The sequence below is a fragment of the Scophthalmus maximus genome, chromosome 2 (genome assembly GCF_022379125.1).
Source record: "Scophthalmus maximus strain ysfricsl-2021 chromosome 2, ASM2237912v1, whole genome shotgun sequence".
In the NCBI taxonomy this organism is placed as follows: Eukaryota; Metazoa; Chordata; class Actinopteri; order Pleuronectiformes; family Scophthalmidae; genus Scophthalmus; species Scophthalmus maximus.
This window is the reverse complement of record NC_061516.1, coordinates 22,827,048-22,842,500: the sequence shown is the minus strand read 5'-3', so window position 1 is coordinate 22,842,500 and position 15,453 is coordinate 22,827,048. Positions and strand designations below refer to the sequence as shown.

At 49.3% G+C, this 15,453-nt stretch overlaps 1 protein-coding gene across 1 annotated transcript in view; it reads right to left on the bottom strand.

The window, feature by feature from the left end:
- The window catches only part of frem2a (FRAS1 related extracellular matrix 2a), a 57,278-nt gene that overhangs the window by 22,420 nt on the left and 19,405 nt on the right, over nucleotides 1-15,453 (bottom strand). The window contains exons 3-6 of the mRNA XM_035625197.2: nucleotides 15,205-15,351; nucleotides 6,219-6,449; nucleotides 1,696-1,821; nucleotides 320-571 (exon numbers count right to left, since the gene is read on the bottom strand). Of these exons, the coding sequence (XP_035481090.2) occupies nucleotides 320-571; nucleotides 1,696-1,821; nucleotides 6,219-6,449; nucleotides 15,205-15,351 (756 nt within the window). The remainder of the gene's footprint in view (nucleotides 1-319; nucleotides 572-1,695; nucleotides 1,822-6,218; nucleotides 6,450-15,204; nucleotides 15,352-15,453) is intronic.

The following is a 15,453-nucleotide window of genomic DNA, read 5'->3' as shown; positions in this document are numbered from 1 at the left end:
GACCAGAGCTTGATTTTTAAGTTTCCCCTCGATAAAGTTGTCCTAACTTTCGCAGAGAGATCACCGGGAAAAAGGGAGAAACTGGTGGAAAGTGAGACACTGATTCTTGGTTTTTTTTTAAGTCCGGCGAGCGAAGTCTCGGCCACGCGTGACACGCTATTTCCCCGCGAGTGCGTTTGCTTTGGGACGACGACGACACCCCGTCAGATTTCCCACACTACTCCAGTGTGGGAAATCTCCTGACGGAAGTGTCCGATTTGAGAAAAAAAACCCCGGAACTAACCCGCTCGTCAGTGTTGTCAGCATCAGCACGCCTCACCGTCACCCGCATCCTCCAAGATGTCCACCCTGGCGGTGGGGTAGTGCTTGCCCAGGCGCCCGCCGACGGGCAGCGCCAGGGTGACGTTGAAGCTCTCCTCCGCCTCGTACAGGGAGTCGTCGATGATGACCACGCGGCACCGCTTCTCCCTCTCGCCCTTGTCGAAGCGGAGGACGCTGCCGTACCCCTCCGGGCGGGAGATGAAGTCCGAGTAGGACAGCACGGTGGTGGGAAGCGTTCCCGAGGCCGAGCCTTCAGAGGGAATCGGGCGAAAAAAGGTGCGAGGAGATTTAAAAAAAAACAACAACAACATGTACATAATTAGAAATCAGGTAAAAAACCTGAGCCCTGGGTACATCAGCTCTAATTCTAGTGATCAGCTTTGGGCCCATGTTTTTCTATGATGGATTGCGCTGCATTTGAAGTCGTAGCTTTCATGCACATATTTATATTTAGCTGACTTTGATGTAGAAAAAAAAGTGATGCGATGAAGTTTAGAAAATCCCAACAAACCAAACATCTTCATCTTTAAAACGAAATATAATAAATGCAGCAGTCAGACGATCAGTGATAATGAGATGCCTTTTTTTTTTTTAACATTTCACTTCATTGGAATTCAGACGGTTAAAGTCTCCGTCACGGCTTGTGAAGGTTTGACCTTTCAATTACAGCGTGCCCATCAGGTCGGTCGGTATATTAGTTTTAATATGAATTCAAATCCGTGAATTCCTTCCTCATTTCATTGGGCTACATACATTTTCATTGGATTGCGAGGAGAGAGGAACACGCGCGAGGCTAAACTCTGTCACTCTTTCCGCACAATGTCACCAGCTGCAGGTAAATAGCAGAAAAATGATTATATATCTTTTTTTAATCATCACACGGTGAGCGGAGCCGTTATATACGGAGGCACGTCACTGATCCGGACAAACGACTGTGACGCTTGTAAAGGCCAGCGGATAACAGCCAACTGTGATCCCACTGAGCTCACGCTGCTGCTCGTCATTTGTGAGATGTAAATGCGATGCGATCCGCCTCTCTCCCGGAGCCCCGCCGGGTTTTTTAAAACCCCAACTCCGCCGTACACGCTGCGTCATCGTGACGACACGCATGACCAGCACTAGATGGACGCGAGCGGAAAAGTTACGTCTAAATCAATCTGACGGGTGCTTCGAATTGCAGGAATCCCTAATCGGCCTATTAAAAGAGTCACGGTGTGCTCGCGTCGGCAGACACACACGGCAGCACAACTACTGGTGTTTCCCAACAGGCAATGTGAACTGTCCAACCGCTTCGCGTGTTCAGCTTTGACCGCGGGGCAGCCCGCTCGCCGAGGACAAACGGGTTATGCGAGGTGAGGAAGGCCCAGTCCGTACCCTGCTGCGTGTAGCAGACCACCATGAGCTCCTGGCTGATGTCTCCGCTGCGGTGCACCGGGATGAGAAGCTCCCCGACGTCTTCCTGCGCCGAGTGGATCTGCTCGGGGAAGAACACAGTCGACTCTGTTGGGGGGAGAAGAGGGAAGAAGTGGGGGGGGGGATAACAGGGTAATGAGATGTGTAACAATCCGCAGTGCATTAGGCCACCGTGGACCGACGCCGGCTTTTGCTCCGCCTCTGCATTAGTGAACCCCGGCTGGCGTTTTTTAAATTTCATTTCTTTCTCCCAGATCCATTGAAGTGGTGATCCCGCCGCGCGCTCATTCATATTCAGAAATAACTCTCCATCACAGTTTTTTTTCTTCGATGCAGCCAGAGGTGCTCTTCAAAGGGACCCCCGCGGAAGTTTCTCCTCACCGCCTCGCGTGTCGCAGACTATTACCCGCGCAGGCCTCTCTGCTCATCCCGCGGAGCCAAACCAGCTGGGAGTTTTTGGCGGGTTCGACGGCTCTGTACTCCGAGGGGGTCAGGCCGAGCCATCGCTCTTGTTTTTCTATCCCGCTCTCACCACTCCTCCCTTCATCTGTGAGAGGGCTGTGATTGAGAGAGAGACTTAGGGCCGGTGAAGGCATCATCTATCAAAGAGACGGACTTACTGGCATTATAGAAACAATAAATGCTGGAGCTTCTTTTCCCCACACAGACACACAGGGACCAACAAAAAAAAACCACAACGTGGACCGACTTTCTGCTCATCCCAGATCTTCTTCTGAGAGCAGCCCCCCCCCCGCCGCTCTCCCTTAGAGTGGGGAGGGGGGGAAATGAATGAATGAATGAGTGATGGGAACTGGCTCGTTTGAGGTACAAGAACTTGCGTTAACGAGGCGAGTGCGGGAGCATGGAAAACAACAACAACAACAACAACAACAGCAGCAGCAGCAGCAGCAGCAGCAGCAGCAGCAGCAGATTTGGACATTTGATTCAAAATCCAGTGTTAAAGAAAAGACCGGAGATGGTTCTTTGAGATGAAGTCATCAACAAACACCATCTTACACACGGCGGGGGGGGGGGGTTAAACTCCCTAAATCGTCCCCTCTCCTCTCAATCTTCTCTCCTATCCTCTATTTCTCCTTTCTGTCGGTGACAACAATTTTTCACTCCCCAGGGGGCACAGGGGCTCATAGCAGGGGATCAGGATCCACTGTTTACCTATTCCACGCACGCACGCACGCACGCACGCACGCACGCACGCACGCGCACACACACCTTAAACCAAACCCTAACCGAGACCTTAGAAATTATGTTTTGCTTCATTGGGATTCGGTCCCCATGACGACTACCGGTCCCGACAAGGTCGGTGTCTATACCAGGAATCCCAAAGAGGTTATAGAAGCGCACACACGCACTCTTACACACGCACTCTTACACACGCACTCTTACACACACACACACACACACACACACACACACACACTATGCACTCCTCTTCTCCTCGACGCTTTTTCACAGTTCACCTCACGTTTCGTTCTTCTGGTGCCTCAAAGTCCACCCAAGATATAGAAAACCTAATTTCCAGCAAAGGGGGGGGGGGGGGGGGGGGGTGGGTCAAATTCACCTCCAGTCCTCCCACAGTCATTTTAAAACATTAATGGGGAGAGAAGAAAGGATGCTATGTTTTTGCAGAGGGTGTTAAAATAGTGGATACCTACACCTGATGATGTTATATTTCTTTGCGTAGCAAAAGAAGAAAATCTGTTGGACTTTTATTTCTACTCCTTTTCCATTATTGATCTTCTCATGAATTATCTACGGATGCAGGGTTATTTTGTTTCTACTGTTCAGTGGTTGTTGTTGTTGCTGTCATTGTTGCCCACTTTGTAATGCTGGTTATCACCCCCATCCGCTAAAAGGCTTAACTGTAACCGTGAACGCAAATGGAGGAGCCTCTATAGGCCCCCGGATGACACCATGTGTGACTATAGTCGCAGCACAACATGTGCATCCCCACAATGCAACAGCCGCCCGCGAAGATGCAGTGCCCCCCCCCCCCCCACCCCGTTTCATGTGCGCCGCATTAGTCAACAGATTTTACATCCTAACTGAGACAAAGCTCCTAGAATTACTGAAGAAGCGACTGCAGCTGGCCACGTGGCTCCGCACTGAAACATTACGACGGAGGGAGCGGTTCTTCATCATTTAGTGACCTTGACGCTGGGAGGAAAAAAAAATACTGGAGTAGAGCAGCAGCTCTGCCGATACACAGTGTCCTCGCTGTAAGAGGAGGCGAGAAAGATGCCGCTGATTATGGCCAGACGCCGCCGCCGCCGCCGCCGCAGCACACAGACTACCGCCTTCATCTCCGCTCGGCATTGTGCATGAATTATATATGAAAGAGTAGTCATAAAGTTTCGGAGGAGGGGAGCCCGGCCGCCGCGCCCCGCAATCACACAAAGTTTGTTATTGCCGCGGCACTTGAGAGCGGCCGTACCGCAGGCCAGTGCAGCGGGGCCGGTGGAGGGTGCGCGTTCTACGGCAAAATGAAACAACGCAGAGGGGCCGCGGGCGTTCGTGCGGACAAACAGAGATCGTCCGCGCGGCTAGGAGGACAGAAATCAGCGCCTTACGCTCCCCCTTAATTTTGGAGCACGTTCGGTTAAAGCTTGGCGATCCGCCTCGCCTCCTCTAAGGCCGATATAAGGCCCAGCTGACGCGGCCCCTGGGGAGGGGGAATCTCCGGGCTGAACCAGAAAGGCCCAGACGGAGAGCCGGTTTTCATCATTAGCGGGAGATGCCGGAGCACAGCGGACGCCGCGGGCACAGCCAGAGCTTCGCTGGCCCATTAGAGTACAGAGTGGCACATCTCTGTCACATTAGAGAACCTCTGGAGATGATAGAAAACAAACCAGCCCCTACCCTGGGCGCACAGCATAATTAACCCACAGGGGAGGACAGATTGAAAAGGATGCATGTGAGGGGAAGAGGGAGCGAGAGAGATCAAGACAGACAGAGAGAGAGAGAGAGAGAGAGACAGGACAAATGAGCGTGATGAAAGCAGCTGTTGTGTGTCACTGCGATGGAAGCGTCAGTGTTGCCATATTCTTTTTTTTCCTCCACATCTATAATTACTTAAAAGTTGTACTGAGGAGAGGAGTGATGCATACACACACACACACACACACACGCATACAAAAAACTGAATGTAAAGACTTCAGAAGAGGAAAGAATTTGCCTTGATGGGGCAGAGCAGCCAGTTTGTCACACTACTCAATATTCCATCAATATTACAATTTTCACCAGGGGTGAAACAGAAAAGACCGGAGTGAGACACTCGAACCAATGTTCACTGACAAACAGCAACACAAGTTGCTCCAAGAAGGGCAACTTTGCCCCATGATAACCTCTTGAGTTGGCCGGACAATAATACACCATACGACTCAATTAGTAAGTCAAGTTATGCTGCTTTTCTTTCTTTTTTTTCTATTGAGTTGTAAGACCAGCAGAAAGATTAACATCACCACAAATCTCTGTCCACGCTGTACTTCTCCCGCTTGCCTGCGGGGCAGGTTTGACGTGCGAGTCCATCTAAAGAGGTAATATTGACAGTTTATTTCACATTGACAGCTCTTCATTCCGTGTCTGCCAAGTTGACTGATGCCGCGCGCAGCGGCGAGTGATGTATGGTGAAGCGCTGCGTGCATCCGCAGTCGCGTTTGTTTGTTTGTCCGGGTGGGCGACGCAAACACACCTCTCATCTGTATATATTTCATTAACTTGTATTTACAATCGCGCCATTTTGGATTGTGCAAAGTAGCTGCGTTTGATTTTTCATTTTAAATGATGGAAGTGGAGCAGGGGCACGAAACTGAATAAAAACATATTCATGATGGAAAACACTGAATTAATAAATGTGGGGAAAATGTCTTTCTTCCTATAATGTATAATCTGTTTGTTTGAGTCAGCACACGGCTGCCAATCAAGTCTCACATAACCCATAAAGGAAAACGTCCCTGCTATAGATGAATGTTGCCAACGCCTAATGTTCTGCATTCGGATACCGTATCCAGCAATAGTTTATTCTAGGAAGGAAACTCATCTGAGTCTAAATGTGCAAAATCACTGACACCGTCTTTTTATTGCTGTGATGAAGTTTCGGAGAATAAAAGTTCCTCCATCATATTGTCACCAGTGGCGGGAGAAGTAATCGCATCTCTGCGAGTACTTCTTACTTTTATTCAAAAGACGGTGGCATTTTGCCACGGTGTAGAAATAGAAGTGAAAGTCACGTATGCATAATTTATCGGCTGATTATATTTTGTTTTCAATAATTTGATTCTGCAAATGAGCTGGTAACTAAAGCTGTCAGATAAATGCTGTGAAGTGAAGTGGAGTTGAGGTACTAAGCAGCATAACGTGAATCAATCGAGTACGAGTTCCCTTAAACATTTACTGGCGCGCGCGGCACGTGAGGAACATTCGGCCTCAACTTTTGAAAAGTGTCCGAGTGATGTTTTGGCACTGACCGTCGCTGGGGTCCAGGATCTCGACCGTCGCCGCGGCGGGGAACTCCATCACCGCCATCACGGGCTCCGACAGCAGGATCTGGAAGGTCTCCGCCTGCTCGTACTTGCCATCGCTCAGGATGCGGACCCGCCACGTGGCTCCGGCCTGCCCCGGGTTGAACTGCACCTGCCTCTGGGACTTGCCCCTGAAGTCCTCTTCCCGCGTGGCGCTGCCGTCCTGGGTGCCGATACCTGGGAGGCACGGGCACGAGGACATGGTTTGACGTGAGAAGACAGCGAAAAGGAACAGACGGAAAGGATTGCAGGTGAGATGGGTCAAAAGAGAAAAAAAATGAAGAGGAAGAAGTGGAGACAAAGCAAAGGAAACCATGAAAACGTGTCAGGCAAGAGAGAGGGAGAGAGACAGACAAGGGATTCACACCCTTTCACGTTGTTCAGAGAGTGGTGTGAAAGGAGCGCCGCATCTGTCTCTCGCCGCTGATCACTCGCACGGCCTGGGAAATGTGTGACATGAATTTGTGACCGAAGCGTTTTAAAGAAACATATTCACCGCGCCGCGAGGCGTCGGCTGCCGCGGCTGCCTCCCGAGTGTGAGGTGGGTGCTCGCGTCTCGGGCGTGCTTGTGAAGTGCGCTAGCCTTTTTTCCTTCATCCTCCCCAAATGTCGCATAATGAGTCTTTCGTGCGAATCCACTCCGCCGAGATCCGTCCGACGGTCGCCGCTCAATGGGCCCGCCTTCTCCGGAGCGGGGAGCGCCCACTGTCCCGACTGGGTTTCACATGAATCTGCACATCCGGAGAAGCCGGCGCGGATAAGACGCACGCGTGATGTATCACATTTTTGGGGAAAAATATTGCTGCCCATGGGCCCTTTTTGTCTTGCAAAAAAAGAACAGCGTGAGCTGGTACCGTGCCTCGTGGACGCATGTATACATGTTAGTTGAAAGGATTCGGTTTTCTGTCGTTCCCAACGCTCCAAGCGAGCGGGGACAAAAACACGCCCAGAGCGAGGTGACGCACTCACGGGGACGAGACCCGGTAACAATAGATTGCGCGCGCACACAGTGAGACCTGAGAGGTGAGTATTGTGTGCGGATTAAAAGCTGAAATTAATCACACATGCGGGAATACAAACACGTTACTGTGCCTGCGAGGACCCCTGGTGATTTTAGTAATTTACAACCCCCCCCCAAAAGATAATAGTGAGGAATACGGAAATGAAAAAGGGCTTTTGATGTTAAGTGTTTCCTCTATGGATTTTTTTTGTGTTTTTTTTTGTAATTGTCAATTTTGTGTTTTGATAAGTGGCCAAATGTACGAGTGTCATAGAAATCAGTTGTCAAAGAAACAACAGCGAAAATCGTCTCCACAGCCGGTCTCACATTCGACCCCGAGCGTCATATTAAACGTAGCAACCCTCGGCCTCTCCGCTTCTTCTCAACACGAAAAAAAAACTACAGATTGCTGCGGTTTCCCCTTCGCTGCGGCTGCACCAACACGACTCACAAAGTCTCTCCGGGAACCGAGTCTTGCTTCACATGCGGCCCCAATCAGCTTAATCTGGGTAATGAGGTCATGCTCACTCAAACAATATTGCCAACTGTGGCCTGTGCATATAGCGGCACGAGAAAGAAAAAAATAAGATCACCTGGGTAAAGATGGAATACCGTGGATTTCAGTCGTGATTGATAGGGCACCTCTGTGGTTATTAAGTTATTAAAAAATTTCAAAATTGTGACTTTTATTCAATATGTAATAAAAGGGATGTCGTGAGCAGTCAAACCTAATCACCCTTAATATGAGACTCAAGAAGAGTCAACAACGTCGTCTGACACGTTAACATTGAAGTCACAATTGGTTCCTCATTATGAGAAACGTGTGCGTGGGTCCTCGGCTCCGGAGAGGACTCGCGGCCGGTACGCGCATGTGGATCCCTCCGTATGAGCCGCGTGCGAGGAGGTCGCACTTTTGCATCCAAGAAATGAAGAACCACCTTTTCACTGTACATGGAGAGGCAGGCCCGATGAAGGATCGCAACTTCACAAGAACGTGTCCCGAAGTCCTGTCCCGAAGATCAACTGGATCCACGTCAGATGAAAACGCGTGCGTGCACAAACTTCCCCGGCTGCAGGTGAGATGAAGGGCGGCAGCCTCGCCGCGCCACCTCTGCTGCGCCGGGGTTCCTTCGCAGCAGGTGGGAATATATACCCCCCAACCAGGACCTTTTGATCTCTATGGTGCTGCTGCTCAGCGCCGTGGTCCACACACACTCTCACACACACACACACACACACACACACACACACACACACACACACACACACACACACACACACACTCACACTCACACACACTCACACTCTCTGTGTGTGGCTGCAAAACATTCCTTCCTTTTGTGTTCTGCACTGTAAATAATTTCACCACTGAAAGAAAATACTGCAGCGCGCAGCGTTTGGCCGAATATGAAATACACAATTCATCACAGAATGTATGAGTGCGGGTACCTTCACGCTCATTGCAACACAGGGGTAATTTCACATCGAGACAACTCCGGTGGAGGTGGTGAAAAAAAAAAAAAAAAGAAGAAGAACGGTTTCCATTCTCTGCTGATGAAATAGTAATTATCTCTCCATCCACCTGGCTTGGCACCGATAATGAGGCTGGAGCACATCCCGCAGGAGGTGATACTCGGTATCTTACCGTGGCAAAAGGTACGCCTTGTTAACAATCCGCCATTCATCTCTCGGGGCAAGGACAGAGCAGGAGAGGACAGTGCAGGGAAGGACAGAGCAGAATGGGGAAACAAAAAGTCTACTTGGAGTGAACTTTGACTTATGCAAGCAGTGGAAAAGAAGAATGAGAATTCAGTCCCATCGCGTTTCCCAATGGGGTTCCTCATATTGCTCATACGGGCAAAGAAGACAGGGCGGAAAGGAAAGGAAAGAGACACTGCAATAAATGTGTCACATCCAAATGCAGGCTGCACGCAACAAGGAGGTGAGAATGTAAAGACAGAGGAGGAGCACACTGCTGAAGTAAGACCGACAGGAGAGAAGAAGGTGGATGTAAGACGAATGACAAACGGACGGTGGGTGGAGGAACGTAAGACGCAGCTCGTGGCAGCGACCCAGGACTGTAAGACCGCGGGAGGGGGGGCAGGGATAGGAGAGCGTCGGAGTCTTTGATGAGGAAAAAGGCCAAGAAGCAGGTTAGGTGCACAAGGACCAAACGGCGAAACGAGGGGAGGAGAGATTACGGTTGGGAAGAGACGAGTGTGAGACGGGTCAAGTGGGAAGTCAATCAAAAGAACAGAGCGGCTGAGGACGGCGCGCCAAGAATGGAGCTGAGGGTCGATACCTTAGTCATGTTATTTTTCACTGAGAAGTGAGAAGGCCGAGTTCCACTCGTACGCTCGAAAGCAGAGGAGGAAGAATCCGGTCCGATCCCCTCGCCCCCGTCCAGCGCCGCCGTGCCGGAGCTCTTCTGATGGGGGGCCCATCTCTGGACCTCGATCTGGCCTCCCCTGCATCCCCCGCCCCTCCCTTCTCACCGATCCTCTCCGCCTACACGCCCTGTTGTGACGGAGCGCGTGGAGCAGCTTTCCTCCGCCGGCGTCTGGCACCGCACCAACTTTCATCAGCGAAAAGCTTCTGTCAACATTGCTGGGCGTCTTCCTCCCCGCATCTCAATCCCCGACACCGCTCGGTGTCGAAATCTATCGAATCTATCTGCACGTGTACACCATCTACTACAGTAATTCCTATGTGGCTCTTTTATTTTCTCTTCCTTTTCTTATATTTTTACTGCCTTTGTATTTTGCACAACGCGCTCCCGCGTGTTTTCTAATTGTTTGAGGGGTTCAACTGCAGCGCGTTGGCTTTCGAATGACACAATAACTCTCAGGTTATAACGCTGAGCCTTAAGGGTGTTCGCCATTTGGCAACAACGCTGATAATCCCATAATCTTTCTTCGAGCAAATAAAGATTGTTCTCGCTGGGCCTTGCTTTGCAAAGGGTGCGACGGTTTGCTTCGCGATGCTGCTCCATGCCACTGCAAAGTCCATATATTTGGATTTTTAAAACTGTTTTAAAAGAGAAGCGATCCTGTCGCCTCGGGGGCTCTGGTGAATTTTCCGGGGGCCTTTTTTGAAATGTCAGTAAACTGACCTCTGAATAACCGACGGTGTGTTTCAAAGGGCAGCACTGGTCCTTAGGGATAGAAGCAAGCCAGACACCGAGTGTCATATACAGTGATACACTACTGATCTGTGAGAGACTTCAGGCAACAGTCGATTCTGCGACCGAATCCTAAATGTGCGTATATAAAGTAGGAACCCTTGAATAATAATCTGACAGTCGACCCTTTGACCTCATCCTTTTTGTCATTTCTAAAATTAGTCCAAATACGTACATTGTCGAAATACTTGCCGACTGCACTGCATATTCAAAATCGATGGTGTTGTTTTATTCTTCTCAGTGGTGACATATCAAGGCGTTTCTCCACGACAATGCATTTTTTTAAATAGGCGTCTTAGGTTTACAAATAATGAGGGGTGGTTTGTGATGTTGAGACTGTTTCGAGGGTGATGTTGCCTTTGTTGCTTTGATTCTGTTCTTAAAAGCTAAAAAAAATAAAACTTCAGTGTGTAGGACATCAGTTAGGCCCCCTCTGACGCCGGTGTTTGGTTTGTACCTCATGGGCTACTGTAGAAACGTGGCAGTGCAACATCGCAAGACTCTGTGGAAGAGAACCGTCTCCCGATGTAGACGGAAAACACCACGATTCTCGGCTTCAGGCGATCATACACCAATGAAAATATAGTTATGAATATCATATTCATAGTTTTTTTGTTGCTGGTAGACCCCCCCCCCCCCCTCCCTAAACTCCTACACACTGGACCTCTTGACTTCCTGAATCAATTACAAAAGCAACAACGTGTGAGTCGAATCGTAATCTGAATCCCATCAGCAGAACGTCTCAGCCTCAATAGCTAACTGACAACCACCGATATCAAGGCAAAAGGAGGCGAGTCGCGAGGAGGCCAGCCGACCACATTCATCAGACACGCTGCAGAAACTGTCTGAACCCTCGAACATCATTAAGGCCCGAGCCAAACGCCCGAGAGCTGAATCAGCGGAGGGGGGAACACGAGCGGAGCCTCGGCAACACCGACTCTCACTGAAAGAGGACGTGGCGTCGTTCGTCCTCTTTCGCTCGATCCCGGCCTCCGCCCAGTCCACATGCCGTTGTGTCCTTGGGCATAGACACTTAACCCTAACGTGCCTCTGACGGCTCTTCCGACAGTGTATGGATGTGGGTGAATGGGCGAATGTGGCTTTCCTTGTAAAGCGCTTTGAGTTGTCTATGTGACTAGAAATGCGCTATAGGAATACAGTCCATTTCATGAACAACGACGCGAACTACAGCCTCAAAAACTGAGTTGACATCGATCAAAGGTTCCATTACCGTGGCAGCACGGCGTTGGATTGCGTCACGTCACCCGCTATTTCGCCCATTTTGAGCATTGCCACTCTGATATTGGCTCATTGGCTCCATTCGTCTGTTCACCGGCCCGGCAAATTGAAATCTATGAAAGTTATTAGGCCCTGATCAGCTGCAGTGTTTTTGCAGTCTGGGTCGTCATGAACTGGACAATATTTCATCATTTGTGCCAGAACAGGACCACAACGGGCATATCAACACAAAAAATACCCAGAGGCACGCTATGTATGCATACTTTCAGTTGGGTTATGAGAGAAAAAAAGTGTTGTCACGGTTACTTAGATTTGGTGACACAGCATAAGAAACGCTCTTTTTTCTTAAAGTTTATATATATATATATATATATATATATATATATATATATATATATATATATATATATATATATATATGTATGTCACTGCCACTTGATGCCACACCTCTACCCTCTCCTTTACGACGTTACACTCCGCAGGTGTTGCGTAGCGCAGTGAAGGCCGTCTCTGCACACGCCGCCGGAAGCTCTGAACTGAATAAAGCTACCAGGAGATCCAAACGACAAGACAGTCCAACCGGCTGGCCTGCAGACTGGGGAAACAAGCCTATCCGGTGGAGGGTCAACACAGTTCACAGAGAGGGGACTCGCATGTACTCACATGCACGCGCATTAACATGAAGGCGCGCCTGGACCGGACGGAGAAGTGCGAGTCGACGCTCTGCTCAGGACGCCACTGCATCCTTACATAGGAAATATGGTAGACAGTAAAACACATTGTACTATAATGGCGTCTAATGGCGGTATATTTCGACGCCATAAAAGTACAATATAGTTTGGATTTGATATGGACTTAAACGTGGTGTATGTTCTCTGTCTAACAGAGAACATTTTTCCGTCTTTCTTTCCGTGTCCAGGTTTATACAAAGCAACAGCTTGTTGCATGTTATTTGCATAATGTGTGACCAAAATGACCTTCTAGCTGCTATGTTGTTATTCAAAATGTTGTTTATATTACCTTTACGGTTACGCGTAAATATTTCTTCTCGTGAATCTGCCTTCAAACCAACTCATGCATAAAGAACGCCTCCACTCAACATGTCGTACGTCGGCCCCGACGGGGGGCACCTTTTCACGGGGAGGCTTTTCGGCACCGTGTTAACACCAAATGTCAGATGTTCAATCAAAAAGGAGGCTTGAACGTTAATCTGTGTGTGTGTGTGTGTGTGTGTGTGTGTGTGTGTGTGTGTGTGTGTGTGTGTGTGGGTGTGTGATTGTGCTCGGAGATAAACAGATGCTCACACACCAACTGTACAAAGAGATGAGGGGTTACAACGCGTCGCTCTCATGCGTCCCCGTGAGATGATCCACTCACAACCTTTTCCAGCAGAGGAGTCGCGCACACATCACGCGCACAGGTTCACGGGCCTGACGCGAACCGCTGCGCTTGAGCGGGGATCAGAGGGACGGTGGGACGTGCAGGGGAGTAAAAGCCGCTTACGGCTGCCGAGTCTTCCCCCGAGCGAACGAGCTGAAGCGTGATAAAGTCAAGGCTGAGCGGCGCGTTCAGGGACAGCATCAGCGTCGTCCGTTTGACCTTTGCAACCTGCACAAACGCTCAGACGTAAGCACAAAAAAAATAAAAGGTGGACACCAAATAACCCCCATCCGCTGCTCAGAGAGCTTATAGAAATCCCTGACATCGGTGTCCAGACTCAGCCGCGTGTTCTCCGCGTTTTATTTTTAAGCTTGCTGAAGATTCACTCCTGCTCCGACTCACTGCTGACTCCTGTCAGAAGACAACGACTATGAGATGAGCTCAATTTTAAGGTATAGTTCGGGGGGAGGAAAAATGTAACTGCAGCCTCTTCTTTCTCAAACACATTTCTACGACCAAAAGGCCCAGAGTACACCAAATGGCCTCTAGCTTTTTCCATTTTGTCTGATCCTAATCTCATCTCAGTCTCCTACGTCTTTTCTTTTAATGCGGCAGACTGCCGCATCAAACCCACGTGCATGAAGCGACTGACGCTCACTTTGCCTCCAGAACACACTGTATTTCTGGAGAAACTATGACAAACTACTGCTACGTACATACTTTGCATTTGCAGGTTGTGCCAAGGAGTTTTGCTTGTAGTCGTCAGCTTGTGCAAACAATTACAAACAATTACGGAGAAAAATTTGAGTCCGATTCTGAACCCATGTGGTCAGCTGGTCAAGCGCGCTCTCGACAACGCCAACAGCGCTGGTCGGCCACGCTGACCGTCAGCCATTAGTGTATCAAAGGAACACAATCAAACTGATGTTAAACGGACAAACATGAATTCATATCTACAGCTCTCCGCAGCCACAAGGAGATTAAGGACGTGACAATTATATCAAACGTGAACTTGACAATGTCGGTGGGGTTTCCTTTTTTTTCCTTTTTTTATGACTTGATCTGACATCAGTGACGTCACCATTATTTATTCCCCTCAGTTGCTGTTTCTTCCGTTGATTTCGTCTCATCCACAATTTCAGTTCAGTGCGTTTTCATCGCCTTCTGACATGCATTTGTTTGTTTGTTTCCCGTGCCTATTTCATATCCGCACTGTCGCATGCTGAGAAATCACTTGCCCATGTGGAGCGAATGAGGTTGACCTTCGAACATCAAGGGAAACAGCGTGTTGCTTCACAAGACAAAATACTTTTCTTGACATAGTTTTTTGTGTGGGTGTGTGTGTGTGTGTGTGTATGTGCTGGGAAATAAATAGTTGCGCTCTTGCACAGGGCGCTGCGCTATATCTTTGCAACTGTCTCCTCTGGTTTCCTCAAACTCATCGAGAAACAAAATGTTTTTTGCAAACTCAAGATGACTCAAAGCTGAACAAAACGACTTTGGCAGAGAGGATGGATCTGGTTATACTGTGTGTTGCACTTCAGCTGTCAGAGATCTTGGTGTGTGTGTGTGTGTGTGTGTGTGTGTAGGGGTGCAGCGCTGCAGATGATAGCGATGTTAACAGCTCGGCAATACAGCTAATGACTGAATAGTGTAGGATACGCTGTCAAACATCAAGTAAAAAAAAAAGAGGTTCAGACGTAGTATAACTTCCTGTTTTAGCCACGAATGCCTGTGCAAACTATTGTGGCAATCCATGGCAGTTGTTGTGATATTTCAGTCCGGGCCCAAGTGGTGCACCGGGGGCTCAGGAGGTAGAGTCGGCCGTCCGCTGACCCCGGGGTCGGTGGTTAGATCGCAGCTTGCCCGCCCGCCTGCCGACGTGTGCTGGAGCAAAGCACTAAAACTTGCCTCTCTGAACGTGTATGAATGTGACGGCAAAAAAGGCGTGTCGAATAGCAGCGCAGTACGAACGTGTCAATGTGAAGCGCTTCAAAAGCGACATAAACGTAGTCCATTTACCATTTATTGATCCAAGAACAGGCGGACCGACTGGCTACACAAACAAACACAAAGCGCGTCCTCTGGAGTCAGGAAGGGAGAAAGAGAAACTGAAACTGAAACGCACTCACCGACGAAAGACGTCTCTCCGAGGTAGCCTCTCCGTCTGAGCACCACCTCCAGGAACTTGTCCTCCTCGTCCACCACGAAGTACTCCTTCTCCAGAGAGATCCAGGCCCAGTCCAGTCGGAACTGCTGCCCCTTTAGCTTGTTACCACCTGGGCAGAAGGGTTCGGGAGATGAAGGCGCTCTGTTACCCACGACTGTAAACCTTTCAATTCACTTAAATTCAAGTACATTTTTTTGCAACAATGCCGATT